Genomic DNA, 27,285 nt, shown 5'->3' on the forward strand with positions numbered 1-27,285 from the left:
CTTGAGCCCCAGGGCGTTCCGACGGCATTAAAATGTACTGTGATTTTGATGGTTCACTGGGAGCTGTGCTCTTGGTGGGCTTTAACTGTGGCTTCCTCGGTCCTCTGGTGAGGAATCCGTCTGTGACCCTCCTTCAGCTCCCAGCCAGGAACCCCTGACGTGCCTTCCTGCTCTGGCGGAGCTACATGCAAGCAGCTCTCATCACTGGGTGAGCCCTCGGGCTCTGCTGTGTGTGAGGTACCAGATTCACTTACAGTTCTGAAGTCCTGTTCCCCACGAGGGGTGATGCGGGAGGATGGTCACAGAGGTTGCGTGTGGGGTGGAGGAAGGGTCCTTGCACTGGACTCCGAATTACGGCAGAGTTGGAGGCTGGGCACTTTCTGAGCCTGAATCTTGAAAGCTCTCATGACACCTGGGGCTCACCCCTTTCTCCTATGGGCCGAGATGCTTTGCTGGGGGAGCCTGCCTTTGGTTTCCTGGGGGTGGTTGTGGGTACCATGGTAACAGCAATCAGATTCCAAGGACTTCCTGTTCCGGGTTCTGGTGCTAGCTCAGCTGGAGGCTTCAGGTTGTCTGCTGAGGAGAGACAAGGCTGTCATTGAACAGACTGTGAGTGACAGCTCCTCACCCAGACCACTGGGTGCCGTGAGCGTCCTCCAGCCCCCCTCTGGAGACAATGGTGCTATACTAGTTCCGGGGAACATATCAGTGTCCTTACAGCACCTGAGCCACCTGAAGGATCCATCCTCCGATCTTTAATTCCTTCCACTAGAAAAACTTGAGGTCCTACCCAGTTCTGGAATTTGGGGTACTCAGTTTCTAGCTTTCTGGATCCAGCAATGTTTTGACAAAACAATATTTCAATAAAAATCACAGTTTACATTATTGAAACTACCCCCAAAGAGTTACTTTGTTAAGGGGTGATTTTTTTTTTCTTCTGCTTTCCCTAAGAATTGCCTTTAAGTCAAGGATGAGACCAAGACTTTTCTTAATAGGTATCAGGGTAGAAGGTAAAAGTCCCCTCGGTCATGTCCCCTGGGAACTTTGGTCTAGGTCTAGTCCATCACTCCAGAAACCACAGGGAACCCTAGTCATAGGACAGGAAACTGAAGTCAGTTAGGCAGCGTGTGAGGCCGAAGACTGACTCTCGTGAGCTTCATTCGCAGCCTCTCCTGAGGAACCAGGTAAATTATAAAGGAGAGCAAGAAGGCATGATCTTCTACCTATAATTATGTTCTAGAAAATATACAACACAGAGCGCACTGGCGGCATCTCTGGATTGGCCTGCCTGCTCAGCTCCCACCCTCTGGATTCTGCCTGCATCCTCTTTGCTGAGCAGTTGGTTGTATGGAGGATTCTGAGTGGCTTTATCCATCCCAAGAGCCTGAAACCAAACATGGCCTTTAGAAAGTGCTAAAAAACAAAGTCCCTAGAATGGGTGAATTGAATATACAACTCTGCTTTTACATTCAAATGAGCATTGCATGTGAGCCCATGCCTTCTCATGTATGTGCACATGCAGGTATGTATATATGTCTGTGTGGTCATGGACCTGGTGTTTGTACCTAGCTGCTGTGTACATGATTAGAATTGTGTTCACATTTGCATGTCAGGGGGCATCTTTAGTAGCCTGAGCAGCTCCTGGGTGTGTATTTTTTCCTTCTGGAGTGTTCCTTGGATTGGGAGACTGGGAGTGCAGTAAAAGAGGGTTCATGGCAGCTCACAACTGACCCTGTCGGCTGTCACTCAACCTGGGAGGAGCTGATGCTCAATGCTTTGTGCTTTATGGGTGGATAAAGCCGCTCACAGAGCCCTCCACACAACCAAGTACTCTGTAAAGAGAAAGTAGGCAGAATCCAAAGGGTGGAGGTCGAGGAGGCAGGCAAATTCGGAGACACCTCCAGTGTGCTCAGAGGCATAGAACTAGAAGAAGCACGGATTTGGGGTGTAGTCCAAAAACCTTCTGCCGCTTTTTGTCATCCCACCATACCAGGAGAGGTCAGGAAGGGGTACTCACTGGCAGGACGTGGTGACAGAGAACACAGGCTGAGAGCACTGACTTTGTTTTATAGGCAGGGGTTAGGAGCCCAGCTCAGGGTCTGCCCATACTCCTAGAGTATAGCTAGGTGGGAGCAGGTTTCAAGTGGATGCACAGGACTCACAGGGGCCAGATGAGAGCCTGTGCTCCTGGCTAGGATGTGGGCCTTCTCTACACTCTGGAAGCAAAGCATTATTAGAATAATTTTTCTTTTATAAATCCAACACACAGAGGAGACAGATTCAGAGGCAGGAAAACCTGGAGGGAAAGGCACCGAGACAAGAGCTCACTATAGAGCCCAAGACAGCCTCATACCCCCTGCCTTGATCAGCTAGGCTGAGTCTTGCATCAACACCCCAGCTCTTACCCCTCAAGTTTGGGGATGGATTACAGCTTTGTACCACCATGCCTGGCTGCCAAGATATTTTGAAGATAAAACTAATTTGAATGCCATGGCCAAAATTAACCTTCATTAATACTATATCAATATTTGTGCATGCGTGTATACATCCCCCCCCCCCCATGCCTGTGTATTATTGAGAATGGTGACATTGTATTTCCTGATGTGGGGAAAGCGATGAATAGTGTAACCAGGCACTCTGACGGACATTAGTGTCTACACACACTGTCTACACACACTCTTCTGGAGCCTTACCCACCCATCAGTGTACACACAGTCTGCTCTGTGATCTTGAGTCTGTCTGCTGCATCCCTCCTAGCCCAATGCCAAGACCACGCTGTGATAGAATGGTGTGTGTATGAGGCGGTCCCTCAGCAAAAGCACTGCAGGACAGATCTGCCCTCTTTATATCGCTTCTTCCCCTTTACCCCAAACTTTCCCCCATGTACGTTTTTCTCCGGAATGGCTTTATAAATGATCTTAATTAAGATATTTGAAATACAAGAACCTGAACCCTCCTGACATCCCCGCCTCTCCTGAGTACCACTCCTGGCAGGGCAACTGGCTAAGAGAAAAATCCCTGAACACCTCCTAGTGGCCACAGTGGGGAAGTGTCCCGTGACACAATCCCCAGCACCCCGAGCCCAGCCTTTGGCCTTGGCTGTGTTGACCACAGCCTTCAGCTCACCCCTAGAGTCCATGGATCTCTCAGGAGCTGAGCTGTAAGCCAAAGTCAAAAACAAACGCACAAAAGTGGGAAGAGCTCCAGCTCCCTGCCCTGGAAATTGCTGTGGGATGTCCTGTATGCTGTGAATATATGTTGCTATGATTGATGGATAAATAAAATGCTGATTGGCCAGTAGCCAGGCAAGAAGTAGAGGCGGGACAAAGAGAGAGGAGAATTCTGGAAAGTAAAAGGCGGAGGCAGAGAGATGCTGCCAGCTGCCACAATGAGAGGCAGATGCAAAAATACCGGTAAGCCACGAGCCACGTGGCAACTTATAGATTAATAGAAATGGGTTAATTTAAGACAGAAGAACAGATAGCAAGAAGCCTGCCACAGCCATACAGTTTATAAGTAATATAAGTCTCTGTGTGTTTAATTGGACCCGAGTGGCTACAGGAGCCGGGTGGACACAGTTACAGGAAATTCTACTTGGTGGCATCCACTTGATGGGGATGGCAATGACCCACCCCAAAAACTAAATGTGGAGAGGGAAGCATAGCCTAGTCAAAACAGTAAGTGAACCTCCAACCAGACCATGAAGATAGATGCATTGTCTCACAAGAAATTAAAAATAATTCTTTTAGAGCAGGTATGTCGGGTGCTGGCCTGTACTCCCAACACTGGGACGTAGAGGCAGGAGTTCAAGGTCATCTTTGATTATACGGGAGTTTGAGGCCAGACTATCATAAACAAATAAGGAGGAAAAGACTCTGACAGAAGCCCAATATACCTCCAGACAGCACAGATAGCTAGGCTCATGGAACAGCCTGTTACATATGAAGACATGCTGAGGCAGGAGGATCATAAGTTCCCGGTAGGGACTGGAGAAGGAAGAAGGTGACAGCCATCTTTGCCCCATCTTCCCCTGTGGAGGTCTACTTCAGTCTCAGACCTCTGTGTGGTCCTGACACGGTCCTTCAGCATTTCAAAGGAGAAGGCAGGTGACTGGAAACACATTGCTCTGTCCCTCAGTTAGGCACAGCTGTTTCCTGCAGCCCCTCACTGAGAGCACACTATCCCAGCAAGCAACACCAGTGAAGAGAGGTGACCAAGTGCAAAATAGGCCAAGGCAGCTGAATGGCACAGAGCCATCCATATGCCCCATAGGGTGTATATATACACTGAAGGCCAGGGAGCAGTTATACGTGGGAACTGTCCTAGTTAGGGTTTCTATCGCTCTGATGAAACACTATGAGCAAAGCTAACTGAAAAGGAAAGCCTTACTCTCTCATAGTCTTTCATGGAAGTCAAAACAGGAACCCAGGACAGGACAGGACAGGACAGGAACCCAGAGGCAGGAGCTGATGCAGAGACCTTGGAGGAGTGCTAATTACTGGCTTGCTTCTCATGGCTTGCTCAACCTGCTTTCTTATAGAACCCAGTGTTGCATGAATCTTAAAAGTTCTTATTAATAAAATCAAACCTGAGGCCAGGTATTGGGGTGAATACTGGAAGATCAGAGAGACAGAACAAGCCACAGCTACCTCACCTCACCAGTTCCTCAGCTGGTCCCGTTTCCTCAGACTGGAAGCCTCTGAGTCCTCATCCAGAATGAATCTCAGCTGGACTGATGCTCGAAAGCCTGAAAGCTTAACCAGCCAAATGCTTAACCATCCAAATGCTTCTAGTTTCTGGTCTTCATGCCTTATATATCTTTCTCTTTCTTCCTTCCGTCACTCCCTAGGATTAAAGGTTCACTTTCTGGGATTAAAGGCGTGAGTCACTATGCTTGGCTGTATCCTTGAAGAGATGAATTTCTGCCTCTGGAATGCTAGGATTAAAGGCGTGTGCTACCACTGCCTATCCTCTATGTTTAATATTGTGACTGTTCTGTCTCTGAACCCAGATAAGTTTATTAGGGTGCACAATATTTTGGGGAACACAATACCACCACAATCCAGGACCACCAGCCCAGGGATGGCACCACCCACAATGGGCTGGGTCTTCGTCCATCGATCACTAATTAAGAAAATGTCCTACAGGCTTGCCTGCAGCTAGATCTTATAGAGACATTTTCTTAATTGAGGTTCCTGCCTCACAGATGACTCTAGCTTGTGTCAAGTTGACATGCAACTATCCAGTACAGGTACCAACTCAGGAAGGATTCTAAGCAATGAGCTTCCTAAACTTTAAAAAGCATAGTCCTGAGTTCAGTCTCCAGTACTACATAGAACAGGGCACTGTTGCACAGGTAACCCAGCCTTTGGAAGGTAGATGCTGAAAGATCAGAAGTTCAAGGTCATCACTGGCTACATAATGAATTTGAGGCTAACCTGAGCTATGTAAGACTGTCTCAAAAAAGAGGGGAAAAAAATAGGAATAAGAAAAAAAAAAAGACATCTCAACCTGGCTTCTTGGCTTGACAGGCAACAGGACAGCCCCAGAGCTGACCTGGACCTCACAAGTGGGCCTTGGCCATAAACACTGTCACAGGACATTAGCATTTGACAGGCCACCTAAATTGTGATGGGTCAAGAAGAACTGAGACCACTCTGTAAGCATGTCTAACATAGACAAATTAAACCTGATTTGAACCACGGCAAGGATCAAGTATCTGTTAGTCCTGGCTTTTAATAGTAGTTCTGCCTTTCCTTCTGAGAATCTCTTCTAAGATGCCTTGCAGCTCCCCCTGGTGGAATTCCTGCTTCACTGCAACCACAATCAATCCCGCTCTATGTTCCTAGTGGTTGGCTGGAACGGGGGCTTCTCACTACCCAGCCCTGTGTAAATGGGCATATAAATGGCATGCAAATCAGACATTTGCCAGTAATAAATCATGAAGAAGTCTATTTTGAAACAATTGTTTAGTAGACATAGTTTACCATGTATTAAAGATGAAAGCAAATTTGCACACCAATGAGAAGGTATGCCTATTTATTTTCACATAAAAAATGAGATCTTAGTTGAATACTTGATACTGCAGAATACAGAGTATCTCCAGTGTTTTTCAGAGTTGGTCAATATTAGATTTTATAATCATCAATGCTAACCTTCACATGAATACACAGTACAAAATGACAAAAGGTACAATGGCTATGGAAGAAATTGCTGGAAATTCTGTCCTAATCCCATGCCAAAGTCTATTTAGTGGAATTTCAAGAAGCCTAAATTAACAACTCAGTTTTCATTTAAAATCAAGCATCCCAATAACACACCCTCCCAAATACTAATTGGATGTGTGGATTCTGAGAAGTGATGGTAAGGAAACGTTTTAAGCCATCGTTTTCCATAATGAAACCATCAGAGTAGAAAACTTTGCATCTGCAGTAAAAACACTGCCACTTATCATATACAGCAGCCTCAGATGGAAGCCAGGGTGTTTCAGGCAGAGCTGCTGGCATTGTGTGGTGTGACGGCCTGCATGGTACCATCGGCTCATGTTGTATGTTCAGAACCCAGGCTGCAGTGAAGTTGTAAAATGCAACAAGACAGCCAGAAATGCCTTGGACTTATCATGCATTTGAGTTTTAATTTTTTTGAGCATTGCAGATTCAGAAATCTTTTACTATTGCCAATTTTTTCTCACTCCCCACATTCAGTTATACAAACCATATGAGATCATGACCCAATTGAAGAAGCTGGGGTCTGGAGCACAGTGGCATCTTCAGCCCAGGTAAGCCACTCTGCAGAATTCAGCTTAGGGGCTAGAGAGCTGGCTCAGCAATTAAGAGCACTTGCTGTTATTGCAGAGGACCAACGTTTGGTTTCCAGTACCCACAGGTTGTGAACCACCACAACCATTTGTAACTCTAGTTACAAGGCATCTGATGCCCTCTTCTGGCCTTCCATAGATACCAGGCATGCACATGGTGCACTTACATATATGCAGGCAATACAATCATGCAATACAAAATAAAAGCAAAAAAAAAATAATAATTAAGAGCTGGATGTGGATCCCATCACTCAGGAGGCAGAGGTGGGCAGATTTGTGAGTTTGAGGCCAGCTTGGTCTACATAGTGAATTCCAGGCCAGCCAGGGACACATAGTAAGACTCTGCCTCAAAAACAATCACCAAAAATTATTCAGCTTAAAGGAGTATGTTCTCATAGGTACATAAGGACTCTGCGGTAGTTCAGAACAATAGCAAAACTGAACACAATGTAAGTGCCCACCATTCCCAGGATGATCGTTTGCCTGGTACTCTGGAATGCTATGTGGCCACCCAAGGAAACAAATTGCTATATTTACTGATATATAATTTACCACAGATTGTAGCTCACTGAGCTCCACGGAGAGTGCTCGAGCCAGTGAGTGGATGGGCACAGAGTCTCCAAGGAAAAGAAACTGAACGTGAGCAAGAGTTCCTTAGACAGAATGAGATTCTTAGAAAACAGGCATTCTCAGGTGAACTCTCATTGCTGTCAGATCAAAACGTCTGGCAAAGGAGAAAGGACTCATTTTGGCTCACGTGTGCAGAGATTCAGTCCATCACGTGCAGCTCCGTTCTCCTGGGCCTGGGATGAGGAAGGAACATTACTGTGGGGGAAGCATGCGGCAAAGGCTGCCTAAGCTCATGGTAGACAGGAAACAAAGAAAGTGAGTGGGGACCTGGGACCAGGTGTAACCTTCAAAGGGACACTCCCAGTGACCTGCAGTAAGGCCCCACCTCCTAGACACATTTCCAGAACTTTTGTTTTTTTTTTTTTTTTTTTTTTTTTTTGGTTTTTCGAGACAGGGTTTCTCTGTGTAGCTTTGTGCCTTTCCTGGAACTCACTTGGTAGCCCAGGCTGGCCTCGAACTCACAGAGATCCGCCTGGCTCTGCCTCCCGAGTGCTGGGATTAAAGGCATGCACCACCACCGCACGGCTCCAGAACTTCTTAATAAAATATAACCACCGTCTGGGGACCAACCACTTATCACATGACACTGTGGCAGGTGTTTGGTATTGAAGTCACCTGCCTTAGTGTTTCTATTACCGTGAAGAGACACCATGGCCACAGCAACCCTTATAAAGGAAAACATTTAACTGGAGCTGGCTTATTGTTCGGAGGTTTAGTCCATTGTCATCATGGTGGGAAGCCTGGTGGCACCCAGGCAGACTGGTGCTAGAGAGGTGACTGAGAGTTCTACATCCAGACCAGCAGGCAGCAGGAAGAGAATGCCACACTGGGCCTGGCTTGAGCATCTGAAACCTCAAAGTCCACCCTCAGTGACACACTTCCTCTGACAAGACCACACCTACTCCAACAAGGCCACACCTTGGGGGGGGCATTTACATTCAAACCACCACATTCTACTTCCTCCCCCTCATAGGCTTGTAACAATATCATAATGCAAAATGCATTTAGTCCAACTTCAGAAGTCCCCATTGTCTATCGCAGGCTCAACAATATTTAAAAGTCCAAAGTTCACAGTCTCTTCTGAGATTCACGCAATTTCTTAACTGTAATCCCCTATAAAATCAAAATGAATTACAAACTTCTAACATACAATGGCTCAGGATATACATTACCATTCCAACATGTAGGGAAGAGATCGAAGTGAGGAAATACTAAACCAAAGCAAGAATGAAAACCAGCTGGGCAAACTCCAAACTCTGCATCTCTGTGTCTGATGTCAAAACGCTCTTCAGATCTCTGACTCCTTTCAGCTTTGTTGACTGAAACACACTTCTTTCTCTTGGTCTGGTTCCACTCCCTGTTAGCAGCTTTCTTCAGCAGGTATCCCATGGCTCTGGCATCTCCAATATCTTGGGGTCTCCGAGGCAATCCAGGCTTCAACTTCACAGCTTCACACAGTGGCCTCTCTAGACCTCCATTCAGAGACACCTCAACACATGCGTGGCTTTAGCAGCTTTCCTTAGTTGCAGAGGGAGATTCCACACCTATTTCTTCTATCCTTAACTCTAAAGCCAGAACCATGTAGCCAAAGCTGCCAAGTTTTGCTGCTTGCTGGGGCTGGGACATGACCCCCTTGTTCAAACACATTTTCACCTGCTTTCTGTTTTCAATGGTTTCTTTCACTGCATAAGCTTGTCTGTGCTGGAACGTGCTCTGTAGACTAGGCTAGCCTTGAATTTTGAAATCTGACATGCAGCACTGTTACTAGCCCTACACTTTTCCTTAATTCCTTTTCACAAGTTGGAATCTTAGCGGGATGGGGTCTTGCTCTGAGGTCACCACTCCCTTTATTCCACTTAACATCAGGCTTTTCTTTAACCTGTCTATATTTCCTTGTGCCCCTGTTCTCCTCAAACTGTACGTTTTATATTTTTCCTTTCTCAGCTTTCTTCTTTTCATTATAAATCTGCATAAGCATAACTGTGGGAGGTCAGCTCCCACTTTTCCCAGGGTTCCTATGAGAAGGAGAGAGGGATAAGAAAATATTAGATAGAAAGATAGCGAAGAGGAGAAAGACAGAAACACAGGATAGCTTCAGGAGGACCTGGGTCAATACTCAAGGGCCTTTTCTGTTTATTCAAAAGGGCTTTTTATAAGAATATCAAGGAGCGGGACAAAAGACCTCCCCTTTGCTAGATCAAAGCACACCACACAGCCAAGTTGTAGACCCTTCCAAATACCTGGTAATCACTCCTGTGGCCAAATCATCCCCTTATGCATTCCTGCTGGGTAAAGCAAGCTCAGATTCTTGAACCCTGAGTAATTTGGGTCTCCACACATAACCAATAATAATTAAGCAATACAGTCAATACCAGACTGTTGGGAAATTTCCTCTGCCGAAGCTTTTAATCCATAACTCTTCAGTTTAGCCTCAGGCAGATTTTTTGGACAAGGGCAGAAAGCCATCACATTCTTTGCCAAAATATCACAAGAACAGTCTCTAGGCCACATACTAAAATTCTTCTCCTTTGAAACCTCTTGAACTCACCCGCGGCACCATCGTCTTCCACGCTTCATTAAACCCCACTTACAGTGTTCAACTGCTTTTGTAATCCAAAGTGCCAAGGTCGACATTCCTCCAAATAAAATCATGGTCAGGCCTATTATCACAACAAGGCCTATCATAGCAAGTCCCTGGGTACCAACTTCTGTCTAAGGGGTTCATTACTGTGAAGAGACACCGTGACCACAGGAACTCTCATAAAAGAAAACATCTAACCGGGGCTGGTTTATAGTTCAGAGGTTTAGTCCATTGTCATCATGGCAGGAAATATGATGGCATGCAGGCAGACATGGTCCTGGAGAGGTAGCTGGGAGCTCTACATCCAGATCAGCAGGCAGCAGGAAGAGAGAATGCCACACTGGGCCTGGTGTGAGCTTTTGAGACCTCTAAGCCCACCCTCAGTGACACACTTCCTCCAACAAGACCACACCTGCTCCAACAAAGCCACACCTCCTAATAGTGCCACTCCCTATGGGCCTACGGGAGGGGTGGGGGGCAGGCATTTTCATTCAGACCACCATACTACCATAGACTTTCTGTGAAAGATTGTCTGGAGTGTCCCCCATCAGCTTCCAGAGTTTCAAAGCAGCACTCAAAAGTAGAGCAGGTCTATGAAAAAGAAAAGGAAATAAAATACACTTAAGAAGCTAGGCACAGGCATGATGGCACACACCTATGATTCCAACACTCAGGAGGTTAAGGTCAAGGACTTCAAGGTCATGTTAATCTACATGGCAAGTAGAAAGCTAGCCAGACCCTGTTTCAGTAATAAGATGTGTGGCAAAGCAAATAAAGCCCTTCTGGAAAAATGAACACACAGATCCCATCTACAGGGAAAACAAAAGGCAAGTTCAAAATAAACCCTTTTTTCCTGTTCCAGGTATCATTCCAAAGCAAAGGAGATCGTGGTCTGTTAGCTGATGATATTCCAAGGGCCGTGGGAGAGATCAGGACCAACTCTACCTCTGTGACAAGCTACCCTAGGAAAAGAAGGATGCTGAGTTAAAGGAAAACACAAGACAGATATGCTGCCCACAAGCTACAGAGAAACCTGGTGTGGCTGAGACTTGCCCAACAGAGTCATGGACAGAACAAGGAAGATGAACAGGCAGAAGAGGAAGTTGATTTTGGTGACATGTTTTTATTATCTGTAAAATACGGACTCTCCTTGTATATAATGTATCCCTTTTGGAGAAAAAAAAATGTAAGGCTGTCAGGAACACATGTATTAGTGGCTTTTCTGTTGCTGTGGTAAAACCCCATGACCAAAGCCAACTTAAGAGAGTTTATTCCAGCTTACTATTCCAGAGGGGTAAGAGTCCATCATGGTGGGGACATGGCCGGAGGCAGGAGCAGGGAGCTGAGGGGTCACATCTTTAACCACCAGCACAGAGCAGAGTGAAACTGAAGCGGGGTAAGGTTTACTCACAGCTCACCCCCAGGGAGGAACTTCCTTCAGGAGGGCTGCATCTTCCCATAACCTCTCCAATCACCACCACCAACTGGGGACGAAGTATTCAAATGCCTGAGCCTATGGGGGACATTTCTCATTCAAAACACACCAATGAATGTGTCTTTCCATACTCGGTCCTGATAGTCCAGTCAACAGCCGCTAACTTCGATGTCCAGTGTAGGGACAGAAACCTGTTGCACGAATCCTAATTGATCTCCAAGATGACCTTGAACTCACAGAGATCCGCCTGCCTCTGCCTCCCAAGTGCTGGGATTAAAGGTGTGTGCCACCACCGCCCGGTCTCTATGGCTAATGAGTGGCTTAGCTCTGCACTCTGATCATCAGGCAGGCTTTATTTGTTAGATCACAAACAAAATATCAGCACATAAACTTCATGAAGCTTCCAGCAGGCTCCCGTCCATGCACATCAGTGTCACCATCTCTGACAAAGCTTCCATGGAGTAATCATTCTGTGACTTGAACAACACCTTGTAATCAACCAAAATAAAAGTGGCAACTGGAGCTGGAGAGATGGTTCAGAGGTTAAGAGCACTGGCTGCTCTTCCAGAGTGCCCTCTTCTGGCCTGTAGGCATACACGCAGGAGAAACACTGTATACACAATAAACAAACAAACAAACAAACAAAGTCTTTTTAAAAAGTGGCAACTGTTTTGATGACATTCTAAACCACTGGTTCTCAACCTGTGGGTCACAACCCCTTTGGGGATTAGGTGACCCTTTCATGGGGGTTGCTTAAGACTACTGGAAAACACAGATATTTACATTATGATTCATAACAGAAACAAAATTAGTTATGAAGTAGCAATGAAAATAATTTAATGTTTGGGGTCACCACAATGTGAAAAACTGTATTAAAGGGTCACAGCATTAAGAAGGTTGAGAACCAATGTTCTAGACAGCTTGGCATTTTATGTATATATTTTAATTATTTTACTAAGAAAAGAAAGAGTTTATATGACAGTCACTGTTAGGATCCTGCCCTCATTCTGGCACGTACACAGCTTGGGGTCTTGTGTCTTACGTCATCAGTGGGTGCTGGCAGCTACGTACATGCCTTAAAAAGCCGGACACAGACCCCAACCCTCTCCTGTGCTCTCTCTCTGTTCCCTGCTCTCTGCTCTGCTCCCTCCCCCTAGGCCTGGCTCCCCTTTTTCTCCCCTCCACTTTTCCCTCCTAATAAAGCTCTAAAACTAGCATTGGGTTCTGTCGTGACCTTTCGATGCGGTAACCAGCGCTGCCACCAGTGCCGCCACCAGTGCCCTTCATTTATCAGAACCATCGGTCACATTACAGTATTACCTGGGGAAAAAAGTCAGCCGAACGGAACCCTGAGGCTGGGTGGATAAGCAAACCGATAAATGTCTTAAAAGCAGCACAGTGACAAAATTAGGTAAGCATTTCATATGCCAAGAAAGACAAAGACCACAACACCTGTAGTTTCTTGGTTTGGGGATTAGGATGTTTTCCTTACCTGTATTGGTCATCCTTTTAGAAATGAAAATGTTTTTCTTAAATGCTGCAAATAAGAGTAGAGGTGAGGATCCCGGAAGGGAAGGGATGGATATGGCCAGCGAGAGTGAGGGCTCTGGGTCCTCACTGGCAGGACCAGGCAGTAGGTACTGGGCAGGGTGACGGAGGCAGTTCCCTGTCCCTGTTCATTAGAGCCCACATACAGAGGAAACGGACCCAAAGACGTGGTCCATCACCACCGGGCCGACGGCCCAACCAGAGTGGGTCTATCTCCCTCCCTCCTTGTGATGTCCAAGTTTCATCTGTTTTTAAGTCACAGCATCTTCTCTTCCCACCCCATCTTCTCTCCCAGACAAAGCAGCCTAAAACCTGCCCTGATAGGAGCAGGGTACCTCTACAGTGCATGACTCATAGCTGCTGTACCTGGGGTAGAAAGGGGGACCGTTAAGCTGAAACACAGGAGCTCGGGTCTCCTTTTCACACTCAGCCACACCACACACTCTGCCAGTCCACATGGCCCAGTGGGTAACGGCACTTACCGCCAGGCCAGATGACCCACCTGCATCTGCTCCCCAGGACCCCCATGGTGGAAGGTGAGAACTGTTCTCCTAGTTCTCCACGTGTTCCATAGCGAGTCCCCAAAGCTGTCCTCTGACCTCACTCACACGCCAATACGTAATGTAACGAAGAAAACTAAATACATGCATATTCCCTAATCCCTGCCCCCTGTGAATACGGCTGTACCTGGAAATGGCCTTTGCGGATGGAATTGTGGATCTCCAGATGAGATCACCCTGAATTTTCAATAGGCTCTAAGTCCAATTATGGTATTCTTATAAAGGACTGAATATGGTGGCACATACCTGTTAACCCAGCTGAGGCTGAGGCAGGAGGATTGTAAATTCAAGGGCTGTCTGGACTACAGAATGAGTCCAATGCCAGTTTGAGCATCCCTTGTCTCAAAATGAGAAAATAAAGAGGTCTGGAAGGTACAGCTCAGGCAGTAGTGAGAGCATTTACTGTGAGGGGCTGTCTGAGACGTAGAGACACAAAGGGTTGAGAAGGCGGTGTGAACTGGGAGGTTGGAGTGCTGCTGGGTGGGATACAGGAAGCTGGGAGAGGGACGGAATGAACTGTCCTTGCCTGCCCCAACCTCATTTTGACTTTGAACTTCTGCAGTTCCCGGCTGCTATGTTTGTGGGCATTCGTGACAGCTGCCCAGAAAAGCAACTACCTTCCGGCTCCTCCTTTGTCTCATCCGAGGTCTCCTCGCAGGTCACAGGTCACAGGTTGTGGCATCAAGGAATCTGGCAAGCAGTCAGGTTGCTAAGTGGCTAATTACGTGCCTCCCACCAGATATCTCTGGCCCTTCCTCACCACGTACAGAGGAGTAGGCTGTGTACCAGGGCTGGTCAGGCACCGAGGGGCGGGAAAGAAAGCCTGACAACTTGCTACTGCCTTTGCACAATAAAAGGAAATAGATTTTTGCCTAATGGCCGAGGCTTTGCAGAAATGAAATCTAAGCTAATCCAATAGATCCACTTAATTATTTAAGCCGAGTCAATATTTCTCATTTGCTTCCTCTTACAAACCCAGACACGATAATGAAGGAAATCCTATTTCAATCGATGGACAAAGAAAAGGGCCCCAGAAAGAGGCGGAAACCAAGTCTGATATGACTTAATGAAGGCAAGAAAGTGTGACGGGAATTCTGTCACCGGTTCACTAGCCAGTTGAGAGGAGCGTTTTGGTCCAAGGCGGGGATTTCACTGGGAATGTTGGTGACTGAGGGCAAAGGTGGAGAGGAATGCTCGGGCCCTTTCGAGCAAGGAAGTGAGCACTTGAAGGTGTGACCAGTGGCTTGCGGTAATGGCTCAGGTTCTCCTTTTGTTCTTTAATATTTGTGCATGGGATTTCGCATTTTAATAAACTCTAAAGAAATTCTGATCAAGAGAGGACTCAGCCATTCCCAGAAAATAATTCACAGTCACGCTCGCTGCCAAGACTCAAAGAAAAAAATTTATTTACAATAGAGAATTTTATTTGAAACATGCATTAAAAAACAAACAAACCAACCAGCAAATGTGGATCAATTGTACACTCTTTAAGGCAAGAGTCCCTATGCAGGCTGCATACGTTCATGTCACATCAGAAGCTCCTCACCAAAGGGCAAGGCCAAAGTCAGCAATTTGTCTTTTTATTAGAGAATCTGGCAGTCTCCCTGATACAGGAACTCTGAGGTCAACTTGCTATGAATTCTACTAGAAAATGCAAACGGAGAGCAAGGAATCCTGGTAGTTCTCGGCACTGCATACGCTCAAACCAGCCTCATTTAGAAAGGGAACACAGTAGTGCATATAAAGTGAGAAGCAACCGGTCCACGGGCTCGGAAGGACAACAGTGTGCTGACGGTCGTATTGCACGCAACGGCCAAGTCCAAGCACTTGGTTCAAAGTTAGCTTTTCCCCATTTTGGCAATCAGTTCGTCACAAATCTTGGTGAGTTCTTCTATCTCTTTATTCTGAAAATGGAAGACAAGAGCGGTGTTCTGAAATAATATATGCACAAGCAACAGAAATGGACATACACACACCAAAATGAAAACAAAGAAAGCCAGGTGTGGGGGGCGCGAGCCTTTAATCCCAGCCCTTGCCGAGCAGAGGCAAGAGGATCTCTGAGTTTGAGGTCAGCTTGAGTACCGGGCCACCAAGGACACAGTGAGATCCTGTCTCAACAACAGCTATTACTGCTATTACTAGTCAATCAGAATCTACCCAGTCTTCTGGTCTCCCCTAAGGTTCCCTAAAGTCATTGGAGGAAATAACTGGGAGCCAAGTTTACATCCTATGGCTGGGTGAGCTTGGGCAAGTCTGAACCTCGGCTTCCTCATCTTTAAAGTGTAGTAAGAATGACATGAGGTCAGAAATGTGGGGTCGTGTAAATGTAAAGGCACAGTGAGCAGACCACAGCGGAGGGTTACCTAGTACAGTTCTTGTCCCCGAAGTCTGAGGTCCAGGGTGAAGAAGAGCTGGCCTAAGCTAGTTCATGGCTTTCCTGACAAAGGTCCAAGAGTTTAGGGAAATGTTAGAGTTATTTAGAACATGCTCAGTACGTGGTGTGGTGTGGGGGACCAGCCCCTACTTTTTCTCCCAGGGTACTCTTGAGGAGGGAGAAATACAGAGGAGAGAGACAGGTAGAAATATAGGTTAGCCTTGGGAGGGCCTGGGTCAAAACTCACCAGTCCCTCTGTCTCTTCTAAAGGACTATTTATAAAATTGCCAAGGGGTGGAGCAAAAGACCTCCCCCTTGTGTAGCCAAGTGCAGACCATCCCAGGCACCTGGTAACCATGCATGTGGTCCAGCCATCCCCTAACGCAGCCCTGCTGTGTAAAGCAAGCTCAGATCTCACTAGGAAACCTCTGTGGGCTCCCACACCATGGTGAATACAGGTGTCAAAAGTCTCATGCAGAAGCTGTCCTTTGCCCATCTTTGAAGCCCAATAAAAGGCAGCTACATACGTGGGTACAGATAAATGGGCAGCAGTTCCTGCTCCGTAGGAAAGGGATCCAGCTGGAATCCAGCCAGCAGCCCAAGGCTGCCTTTGTTCACGTATAAGTGCCCAGCGGCCCTCCGTGAGGATGGAAGACCTTCATCTCACGTACATTTTCAGCTAGTTTTCCTTTGAGAGGCTGAAGAAGGCTGGCCTCCACCAGCCCCTTCCCTAGAACCTCCTGCAACGTGTCCCAGTTCAGTCCACGGCCGACCCTGGGTTAGGACTCCAGCACTCCACACCCCAGTGCCCACACAGGGGAGAAACCTGAGCTGTCATGAGGGAAAAGCACCATCTCCCAGCAGCCTGGCCATGGCCCACCTCCTGCCCAAACCTAAATCTTAGACCTCAGTCCACCCCGGTGCTGAAAGCCCTGACCACCATTTCCCTCTGATGGACATGAATGCCTGTCTTCATCCTGTGAATACCACATGCCAATCACTAAGCTCAGTTCTCACACTGGCCCTTTAAAGGAAGCCAGTGTTACACCATTTTTCAGTGAGGAACCTGAGGCTCAGAGAGGTTGAGTGCAAGAACAGATGTGGCCAGCCTGGAACACAAATTCAAGTTGTGCTTCGTTCTCACATCTAATAAAAACTTAATGTGCAGTGGCTCACGGCGGAAGCCCTGGAGATCCACATCTAGAGGATGAGTTGAAACCCAGCACCATCAGCCACGAATGGGTAAACTGTCCCTGCCCCGGTGAATGCGTTTCTGAGTCTCTGTAAGACAAGCCTTGTTTGTTATATGGATAACTGTCCTCCAGGGGCGACCATCGTGATTAATTCCTTCCTCCGGAAGCTTAGTTCAAAGTGAAATTATGTTTGCAGATCCATTTTACCTTTGCTATTATCCAAAACCACGTGGGCCCATGTGTTTGCATCTGTGCCTTTCAATCTACCAAAAAACACTGCATCACCTTCGTTTGCAGTTCTGGTCAGGCCAACCACCTTGGAAACATCCGTCCTGGCTCCTGCTTCAGGAACTAACACAGTGTGGTGATTTAAAAGCATCCCGAGGATTCTATACACTGAACTTCCCAGACACACAGACTGACTAGGGAATGTGGTCTTTATTTTAACGGAACATTCCATTTCTATAAAAATATACACAGACTCAACAGGAACCACATGATGATGCTCGGTGATCATCAATGAGTGAACACATGCTTGGGTTTGCAGCTGAGTCTTGTCTCTACTACGGTGACTGCTCTGAACAGTCAGCAGAGCCCAGAAATCACAGGCGGATGCAGTAGCTGGCACATGACACTGGTCTAGCCTTTTCTTTCTAAAACATACTTCTTGTGGTTGACTGACCATCAGTCACTCTTTTGCATCCTCAGAGCCAGGGCTAAAAATGATTTTATAAGTTTTTTTTTTTTCCTTTTTTTTTTTTTTAAAAAAAAAAAGGTGGGGTGGGGTTAGTATCACACTTGATATCAGGGAAATTCTCTCATCCGAAGTATCTTCAGTGCTAAAGAGGACCAAGGAAGCGAGATGAACAGCAAGGCTCGCCAGGGCCATACGATTGGTGGAGTGTGTGAGCAGCTGACCTGCTTCATTGCCAGGTTTTCTCTGACAGCACCTAGCAGGAGACAGCCAGTACCTACCAGAGCAAAGGTTACTGAAACTCAGCCTAGACACCCTGCCTGCTTTGGACCACATGGAACTGGAGCGTTTCTGGGATGGCAGAGGTCTTCACCGGTACATCCGGGAAACAGTGCACACAGTAGACTACCACACTGGAAATCAGGGAAGCTAGGCACAGGCTGAGCAGCCTGAGGAGGTTCAGCCACTGATCACACACCTGGAGAACATCTGAATGTGCCCAGCCCATCCTCTGTCAGGAGACTAGTGGGTTCCTCACCTATTCCCTGGTAAGAATGACAGTTGAAAAGGTTCCAGGGCAATGTCCATCATGCCAATAGTGTTTGACAAATATGTGACACGTGATGTTATGGAGGAATCAGAAATGAAAAAAACAAAACAAAACAAAACAAAAACAAACAAACAAACAACCATATGGGCTGCCATTCCAGGACAGGCAGAAAGGGAAAAAACCAGGTCTAACACAGATATGGTCACGAGGCATGAGTTTATATGGAAGCTGCTCTGGCTTTGCTTTGGAGCCCGCTCCCAGTCTAGCGGCCTGCATTACCAGACGGACTGGCGAGAGCCGGAGAGTGGCCTCCCAACTCTGGGTTCCCGACCTTCACCCTCTCACCTTCTGCTCCAGTGTTCTTTCTAGAGCATCCACTCGAAGCTGCTCCTTCCGCAGGCTAGCCTGGTAGGCTGCTTGCTCCTGCTGGGCCTTGCCTCGAACCTGGGCAATCTCTGCATTGGCCCTGTTAGAACAAAGAGCATGGTAGGTGGCCTCGTGGATACCTCCCTCCCTCCTCCCGTAGGTCTGAATCCAGCCACACTAACTAGAGCCCAAACATAAGGACTCTAAGAACCCCTCCCCTATCGTGACGTGTGTAAGGGTGCTCCCCGACATCACAACGTAATCCTTCACTTATCTCGGTGGGTGGTGGCTGAGTGGGATCTTGGCCCAAGACATAAAGATTAGCTACCCTTTGCAAGCCAATGTCAGGAGTGCCGCTGGAGCTCCCGGCCCGAGTGAGGGGCGAGTTACCTGTCCAGTTTCTCTTCCGCGTGCACCTTCAGGGCCTGGTACCTCTGTTCCTCTTTCTTCACTCGGGATAGGTACTCCTGCGCACATTTCTTCAGCACCTCTTCATTCTGGTACGGCAGGGCCACAAGAAGAGATACTGAGGGGCGCACCAGAACATCCCAAACAGCCAAATCTGACTCCTTCACCTCAGTAGCGCTCCTGTTCGCAACGGCTCAGGATGGGCTTCCTGAATTCTCACCCACATACTCCCCCCACGCCCCCAGCAAAAAACAAAAAACCTGCTGTTGCTCCTCCACCCCGACCCAGACTCTGCAGACACACCTTGCGGAAGCCTTCCAGGACCTCCTTCATCTTCTCGTATCTCCTGAAGAGGTCAGCCAGAGACTTTTCCACGGAGTTCAGGTCGGCCAGGGCTTGCTCCTTCTCCAGGGCCAGCTGCTGCACGGTCTGGTGGGAGACCGATTTCTCTCTCTGTTCGTCCTCTGGCAGGAGAGACCGAAGTCAGACAACGGGGCCAATTCAATCCGAACTAGGTCTACTCAGGCGCAACACGAGCGTTTCCTTGGAATGAACCCATGAGCGCCCCCTCCCAGAGGGTTCCGACGAGACAAAACTCACAGACCTGACACCACAGACTTCAGATCACGACGGATCATGTGGGGAATCTTTAACCCGACCAGTGCCGCCCCTTGCACATCTACACTGGAGACTCCGGGAATCTACTTTTCCTTCACTAAGCAGACCCACCCAGGGTCAGGAGGAAAACATTACTACTGTATTTCCTGGGAGGATGAGATTAAAGGTGCCGTGGTGGGCCTTAGGGGTAACTTCCTGAATGGTATCAAGATAGACGTGAGTCACTGGGAGAAAGAGGTTTCTCTGTCCCTAGAACATCCCCAAGGCCTGGAATTCTGTTCATGGCAACACTGACTTCTTGGCTGTAGAAAGTACCACATGCTAGGCCAACCAAGACAGTATTGGTCAAGTTCATTTCTCAGCAAGTCAGCGCGGTTCCATTGGGTCTCAGGTCAGTTACTGGTACCGGCCTGAGCAACAGCTCTGTTCTCGCCCATCTCTGACCCTCAGCCACTCCACAATGACCTCAGCTGTCTCTACACTATGGGACAAACTGTCTCTGACATGAACACAACGTCCAACCTGCGCACCGCCCTCTAGCCGAGGTGTAGATGGAGTAGGCAAGGCCCGCTTTACTTTCTTGGTGATAGCAGACCCTATGACACCCCCTAGCTCCCCTCTTCAGCACCAAGAGCTCCTGGGGGAAAACAAGCAGCCCAGCAGACCTTTGTCACTCCCAGGTCACCTAGGAGGGTGCCATCTATTGCCCAGGACTGGCTTGGAGCTGGCTGTTAATGGGAAAATGGCATCTGGAACTGCTAACCGTGACAGCAGCCTCAGCTGCAAACGTGGCCGTCTCACTCTGCTCAGAGTCTGCCTGTAGAGACCTCCTGGTATATTGAGAATAAAACCTAGGCTGCACCCCACACACTTGCTCCAGCCCTGACAGCCCACTACCACAGACAGCTCCTGCCCCGGAGCCCAAGGGTCTCCCATTCATTTGTTTCTGATTTCTCAATCACTTCCTGTGTCGTGTGAAAACACATGCCTGTGTGTGCAGGTGTGGTTGGGCCAGTTGTGGGTTCTGGCTCTGTTATACTCCAACTTTCCCTGCCACAGGCCTGGGACACAGGGCTTCCTGCTGCCTCTTCTGATGATAATTTTGTCGGGTTGGTTGGACCGAGAAATGCGTAGGTTAGCACAGCATACGCTGGGTGTGCTTGTGAATGCAATGCATCTTCAGGACACTTGTTACCAAGAGGTGGCAGGAAGTAGGGGGGGGGGGCAAGCCTGGAGGAAGTAGGTCACCGGGGCCAAGTCCTTGGGGCTGATCTTGTCCTAGCTTCTTCCTGTATCTCTTTTCTCTGCTTCCTGTCTGTCAAGATAGGAACTGCATGCCCTTACCACCATGATGGCTGGCTGTTCTGAAGCTGTGTGGCAAACATCACAATCTTCCCTTCAGTTGAGCCTGTCAGGGGTCTGGGAAAAGCAACCTGGCCACTCTCCTCGGGGGCTGACAGCAGGTCTGTTTGGTTCACTGCTCTGGGCACACAAAACACCTCCATACAAGTGATGCTGCTATGTGATCCATGCAGTGCACAGACAAGGGTGGCCACACAGTGACCCGTACGAGGTGTTCTTGTCCCTATCTTACAGAAGGGGAAAGTGAACAGCAAAGTCATTTGTTCACTGAGGGAGCAGCCCAGCCCAGACTCAGATCCAAAGACAAAAGCACAGCCATGACTAAACTCCATCCAAGCCTCCTGCAACAATGGACCCGGACGGTTCCCTCCTGCAGTGATGGACCCGGACGGTTCCCTCCTGCAGTGATGGACCTGGATGGTTCCCTCCCATAATGATAGACCCGGACGGTTCCCTCCTGCAATGATGGACCCGGACGGTTCCCTCCTGCAATGATGGACCCGGACTGTTCCCTCCTGCAACGATGGACCTGGACGGTTCCCTCCTGCAATGATGGACCTGGACGGTTCCCTCCTGCAATGATGGACCCGGACGGTTCCCTCCTGCAATGATGGACCTTGACTGTTCCCTCCTGCAATGATGGACCTGGACGGTTCCCTCCTGCAATGATGGACCCGGACGGTTCCCATCAGGAACAGCAGGAAGTTTGGATTTGGGCTATTTTTCATTCCATTTCTGATAGACCGGCATCTTGCTGTGTCTTAAGCTTGGCATGGTACTGCTGTGTGGCATGATGGGGTCACAGCCTGAATTTTTTTTTTTTTTAGCTGAGGATCGACCCCAGGGCCTTGCACTTGTTAGGCAAGCGCTCTACCACTGAGCTAAATCCCCAACCCCACAGCCTGAATTTTATCTCCAAGCTGGACAGAAACATGTTGAAAAGCCCTGTTATTTTATGGTTCCAAAGCCTTGTCTCCAAATCAAGGGGGCTGTCAGAAGTGAGCATGCATTCGAACCAGCAGGAGGGCCATTCAAACAGACATGTTCATCCTGCTGTTTGACTTAGCAGGTCAGAGTGGGCCTGGGGATCTGCACAAGTAATAAGAGATTCAGATGTAGCTGGCCCAGAGCCCTGCCTGGAAAACCACGGGCCTAGGAGATACCTAATGTTCCTCCATCCCACCTCTATGATCCCAGGATTTCTAGTATTCTCTGCAGCAGCCAGAAGCCATCAAGTGCAGTGACTCTGAAATCTAACAGACCAATTTGAACCTCAACTCTGATAATTTTCTGCTATGTGACCTCGGGCAGGGCTCTCAAACTCACTGAGTCTCCTCACCAGAACCAGGGGATGGCCATAGCATTGGAGAGACTAAAAAAGACAAAGGTATTGGCACCCAGGCACCATCTGGGCAATCAGCGACCTGTTATCAACAGCACCACTGTCCCTAGAAGCTCTGAACATCCCCCTGACTCGGTGGGACAGTGTGTCATAATGACTTGGGAAGTACTGCCTTTAAACATAGAACTTTCTACTACAAGTAATCTACTTCCTACATCTACACTCCTAAGAGACAGAGAGCATTTTCAAGTTTTACTAGTTTTTATTACCCAGATTTTAGCCCTTTCCTTTATTCCCAGCATGCCATATGATGTACATTCTGAGCTGATTGGCGGTCACGTATACATTTCACCAGACAGGCTGAAGGAGCCATTTTTCAAACAGAGTCCATCTGATTTCCTGCATCTAAGATGTCGCCTAGCCTCAGCTTTCCTTTCGTCACTGTTAAAAATAGAACTGCCCAGTCCCCAGGAGCGAGGCAGTGGCAATGCAGCACACATCTTCTGCGTGACCAAGGAAGTTAGGCTCTTAAAGTCAGGAAATCAGGGTCAGCCCAAGAAACGCTGCCCTCTCAACCCTGGTACAGTTTTCTGGCGCTCGCAGGCAGACCACTATTAAACCGGGTGGGGAATGCAGCCAGTACACAAAAGCAAAAATAACCAAACCAGAAAAACAAAACACAAGGGGGGTTGCAATGGGCAGGGATCAGAAGGGGCGAGGGTGGGGGTGGGGGTGGGGAGCATTTACTTACCAGGCTTGCCTGTTTGTTTTGCAAGCAAAGGGCAAGAAGCAACAGAAAATGGAAGCAAAACAGATAATCAGGGCAGTTGTTAGGAAAGCAGAAACAAACAAACAAAAAAAAAATTTGCAACAATCTGGAATGCAGAAAGCACAGAGGTTCCTTTTTGTCCTAAATTCCAAGGAGTTTTAATAAGGCACACTTCCTTCAGAGGAGCTGGTGAAGAGGGATGAGGTGTGGGGCATCCGAAAGCTACATGGGAGGAGGGCGGGCATGGCTCAGAAGAACCAGGGTCTACTTCGGAACACTTCTACACTCATCCTGGCCCTGAGCTGCCAAGCTCTCAGGCCCAAGTTCTCCTTGCTGGGCAGGTGGAATGAAGATGGGATGGAGACATGGGATCCAGATGAGGCCCATGGGTGGGTTTCTGTAAGTGAAGGGGTTCACTTTCCTCGAAGGCAGGCAGGTCCACCCACTTGCCAGTCATGTCACAGGCTGTCTTTGTGGACCCTGAAATATTGGGGTCTCACCACCCAGTCACCTTCCATAGCAACTGACATACAATTTTCCTGGATTAGAAAAGCTTTGGAAAAGTGGACAAGGAAGAGGCTGGTGCGGAAGGCTAGTGACTCCCCACACAGTAGGGCTGTTAACTGAGTGAGGACGCTCCCAGCTGGGGATGTTGCAGTCGTCTCACTGAGCCATTCTGGGGGTTCTCTTGAGAACAGGGAACTGTTCCAAGAGTCTAAATAGGAAACACACCTGCCTCTGATACCCACTCCTCTGGTTGTCAAAGACCAAAATGTTCTAACTTCTATAAACTACAATTTATCTGAGAAGCAGGCCTTGGCATCTAGTCATCTTTATGACCATAACGGCAGGCTACCCTGAGAGATCCACCAGAGAAGCCCCTCATGCTTGGAGCCCTCCAGGGCAGACTCCTGCTTCTCTCAAAGTCCCTAGCTGTGTGCTACAAGCTGGCTGTGGCAGCATTCCCTCGGGAGCCAAAGCTCACACCTTTCCCCCTCAACACCACACCTGCATCTGACGGGTCATCTCAAGGACACTCACACCCAAAGACACCAGGAGCCCAAAGGTCTGGCAACCCTTTCCAGGCTGAGAGATAAGCATGCCTCCTCTCCAGTGCTTTGGCCAGCACTTATAATTCCCAGAGTTTTAATGTTTTTATCTCATCACTAAGCTTGTCTGATGTGATGATGTATCCATCATGGGATCAATGTGGCTGAATGTGCCTGAGGGGGCGGACGGGCTCCAGGTGAAAGCCTTGATTAACTTAAGCCACAATTAACACTCCTGAGAGAGTAAGCCATTCAACCATTGGCCTTCTTGCTCCTTCAAAGGCCACTGTGTTGTTTATCTTGGGATAAACCACAGATGGGTGGAACTCAAAAAGCCCAACATTTGCTAAGGGGTCTCCTAGGGGACCTGCTCATGCACATCCAGCCAGAGCACTCTGTTTGCAGTGACTTGCAGGTTTACCTCACAAATCCTTAGGTGGGTAAAATTATTTTTAAAAACTGATTATCACGAATCTAATCAAGTAAACGGATAGCTCGACATAAATCAATAAATACCAGTTCCCCAAGACTATTACTATAAAAAACTGGACTCTGGAATGTCTCCAAGACTGATTTTCATTTTAGAGAGAGAGGATGGGGAGGGAGGGAGGAAGGAAGGAAGGGAGGGAGGGAGGGAAGGAGGGAGGGAGGGAGGGAGGGAGGGAGGGAGGGAGGGAGGGAGGGAAGGAAGGAAGGAAGGAAGGAAGGAAGGAAGGTCATTGTGTGTCACTTGCTAATGTGGGGCCTTCTTTCTTTGCTAACAGGGTCTGCCAGCCACAGAGGAAGGGTATCGGGTAGGGACTTGCCACAGATTCCATCCTGGTTCTAAGTCCACTGGTTAAAGCATATGGGTACTTAGTCATTAGATTCCAAACTAAATTAGGGTTTAGGGGTTTTAATTCTATGCTTTTCTACAAGCAAAATCCCAAACCCCTACACATCCCAGTGGCCAAACCCAGACTCCTTCCCAACATGGTGGATCACCCCTGGCTGGGCAAATGAGGGCTCAGGAGACACTGGGTAGTGTGAAGTATATTCCTGGGGGTATCTCCCGGTTACAGCCACAAGTACAGCTGCTCTGGTCCCTGCTCTTAAAGGAACATGGCTCAGAGCCTTGTCACCCAACCCCCACCCCAATTACACTCCCCCCCGCCCTATAGTTTGGGCCTGAGCACTCCAGTCACGACACCCACCGATCATCTGGGCGATGGTCTTCTCATACTCAGCCACGATTTTCCTGGAAGAAAGGCAGAGGCATGCTGAACTCTAGTAACGGGATCGTGCTAAATCTCCACCCCACCACTGGGCAGTGTAAGGCTCGCATGCTCTGTACACATCCTTATATTCATCAACAAGTCTGGTTTCCTGGCATACAACCCTCAGTCCAGTGCACCGTCCAACCCTGCAATACCTCCACTGTTCACTACAGGAAACAAAAGGCCAGATCTGCCACCTGATGGCTGAAGTCTTCGACACCCAGGTCTCGCCACCTCCACCAGCTTACCACCAGCTCGTGGACACAGTGGCTCAACATGGACAGACATTTCTTCCTTGAACTAGGCTTTCTCATCCCAAGTGTACCCAGGTTGTTTGTTTACTTCCTCCTATTTCTACCTTACAGAATCTGTTTCTCAAGGTCTAAGTCAAATGTTCTCTTCTCCAGGAAGCCTTTCCTGATTTCTCTTGGAGTTCCCCAACATTCTTTCTGTATCGTCTCCTCTGATGGAGTGGACGCTCTTCAAAGTATATAAGATGCTACTTCTTTTTTTTTGGTTTTTTCCAGACAGGGTTTCTCTGTGTAGCTTTGCGCCTTTCCTGGGACTCACTTGGTAGCCCAGGCTGGCCTCGAACTCACAGAGATCTTCGTGGCTCTGCCTCCTGAGTGCTGGGATTAAAGGCGTGCACCACCACCGCCAGGCAAGATGCTACTTCTTATTCCCTTGCATTTTTATTATTTTTATTTTTTGGTTTTTCAAGACAGGGTTTCTCTGTGTAGTTTTGGTGCCTGTCCTGGATCTCACTCTGTAGACCAGGTTGGTCTCGAACTCACAGAGATCTGCCTAGCTCTGCCTCCCAAGTGCTGGGATTAAAGGCATGTACCACCACTGCCCAGGTCCCTTGCACTTTTAAACTAAAAAAAAAAAAAAAAATATTTTTTTAAAGGGTGGGTTGGTGAGACCGGGTCTCATTATAACCTTGGCTGGTCTGGAACGCATTATATAGACCAGGCTATCCCTGAACTCACAGAGATCTGCCTGCCTCTGCCTCCTAAGTGCTGGGATTAAAGGTGTGTGCCACCACTGCCTGGCATCTTTCCCAGATGAAAACAGCCAGGTGTCAAGCAGCCCTCTACAAGAGCAGTCCTCTCAGGATGCAGGGTTTGCCTGCTCAATGGTGTCCTCAGGAGAGCGGCAGCCGGAAGCAGCGGGAAGCAGAACGAGAATGAGGTTTCAGGAAGATGTGACGGTGGCTGTCAGCATCTAGGTTAGTGGTTCTCAACCTGTGGGCCACAACCCATTTGGGGATGGCATATCAGATGCTTACATTATGATTTATAACAGCCAAGTTATAGTTATAAAGAAGTAGTGAAATAATTTTATGGTTGGGGGTCACCCCAACATGAGGAGCTGTATTAAAGGGTTGCAGCATTAGGAAGTTTGAGAACCACTGATCTAGGTGTTTTGCTTGCTGCTGGAAATGTACACAGGAATGCAAGCTGACTGGAGTTGGGGGGAGGCACTTTTACTGTCTACACATTCATCGGACTGGACTCTCTATCTAGTGCATAGTGTTAGTCTAAAAACACTTGCAGAAGCTAAGGAGACAGGTCAGCAGTTAGGTGTTTATGTTGTTCCAGAAGACCCAAGTTCAGTTTCTAGAATCCATGTTGGGTGGTTCTCAGCCATGCTCCAACTTTGGGGGAATTTGATGTCTCTGGCTTCCAAGGGTACCTGCATTCATATACACAAACTCCACATATAATTAAGAA

The 27,285-nt window shown here is 48.0% G+C and overlaps 2 protein-coding genes across 21 annotated transcripts in view; both read right to left on the reverse strand.

The window, feature by feature from the left end:
* Positions 1 to 564, reverse strand: part of Btbd16 (BTB domain containing 16) — a 53,437-nt gene extending 52,873 nt beyond the window's left edge. For 2 of the 3 annotated variants that reach the window (XM_037209890.1, XM_028868323.2), the window contains exon 1: positions 255 to 563. The gene's annotated coding sequence lies outside the window, so the exon portion shown is untranslated. Of the gene's footprint in view, positions 1 to 254 lie in introns of all 3 variants that reach the window. The other variant, XM_037209894.1, reaches the window with a different exon arrangement.
* A 14,396-nt stretch (positions 565 to 14,960) lies between these two features.
* Tacc2 (transforming acidic coiled-coil containing protein 2) overlaps positions 14,961 to 27,285 on the reverse strand; it is a 211,561-nt gene continuing 199,236 nt past the window's right edge. For 9 of the 18 annotated variants that reach the window (XM_037209913.1, XM_037209926.1, XM_037209918.1 and 6 more), the window contains 6 exons: positions 25,490 to 25,533; positions 23,230 to 23,238; positions 19,460 to 19,620; positions 19,139 to 19,245; positions 18,728 to 18,848; positions 14,961 to 15,475 (listed from right to left, as the gene is read on the reverse strand). In XM_037209913.1, the coding sequence (XP_037065808.1) occupies positions 15,410 to 15,475; positions 18,728 to 18,848; positions 19,139 to 19,245; positions 19,460 to 19,620; positions 23,230 to 23,238; positions 25,490 to 25,533 (508 nt within the window). In that variant the 3' untranslated portion in view covers positions 14,961 to 15,409. The remainder of the gene's footprint in view (positions 15,476 to 18,727; positions 18,849 to 19,138; positions 19,246 to 19,459; positions 19,621 to 23,229; positions 23,239 to 25,489; positions 25,534 to 27,285) is intronic. The other 9 variants (XM_037209943.1, XM_037209932.1, XM_028868284.2 and 6 more) reach the window with 1 other exon arrangement.

This window comes from Peromyscus leucopus, chromosome 1 (assembly GCF_004664715.2).
Source record: "Peromyscus leucopus breed LL Stock chromosome 1, UCI_PerLeu_2.1, whole genome shotgun sequence".
Taxonomy (NCBI): Eukaryota; Metazoa; Chordata; class Mammalia; order Rodentia; family Cricetidae; genus Peromyscus; species Peromyscus leucopus.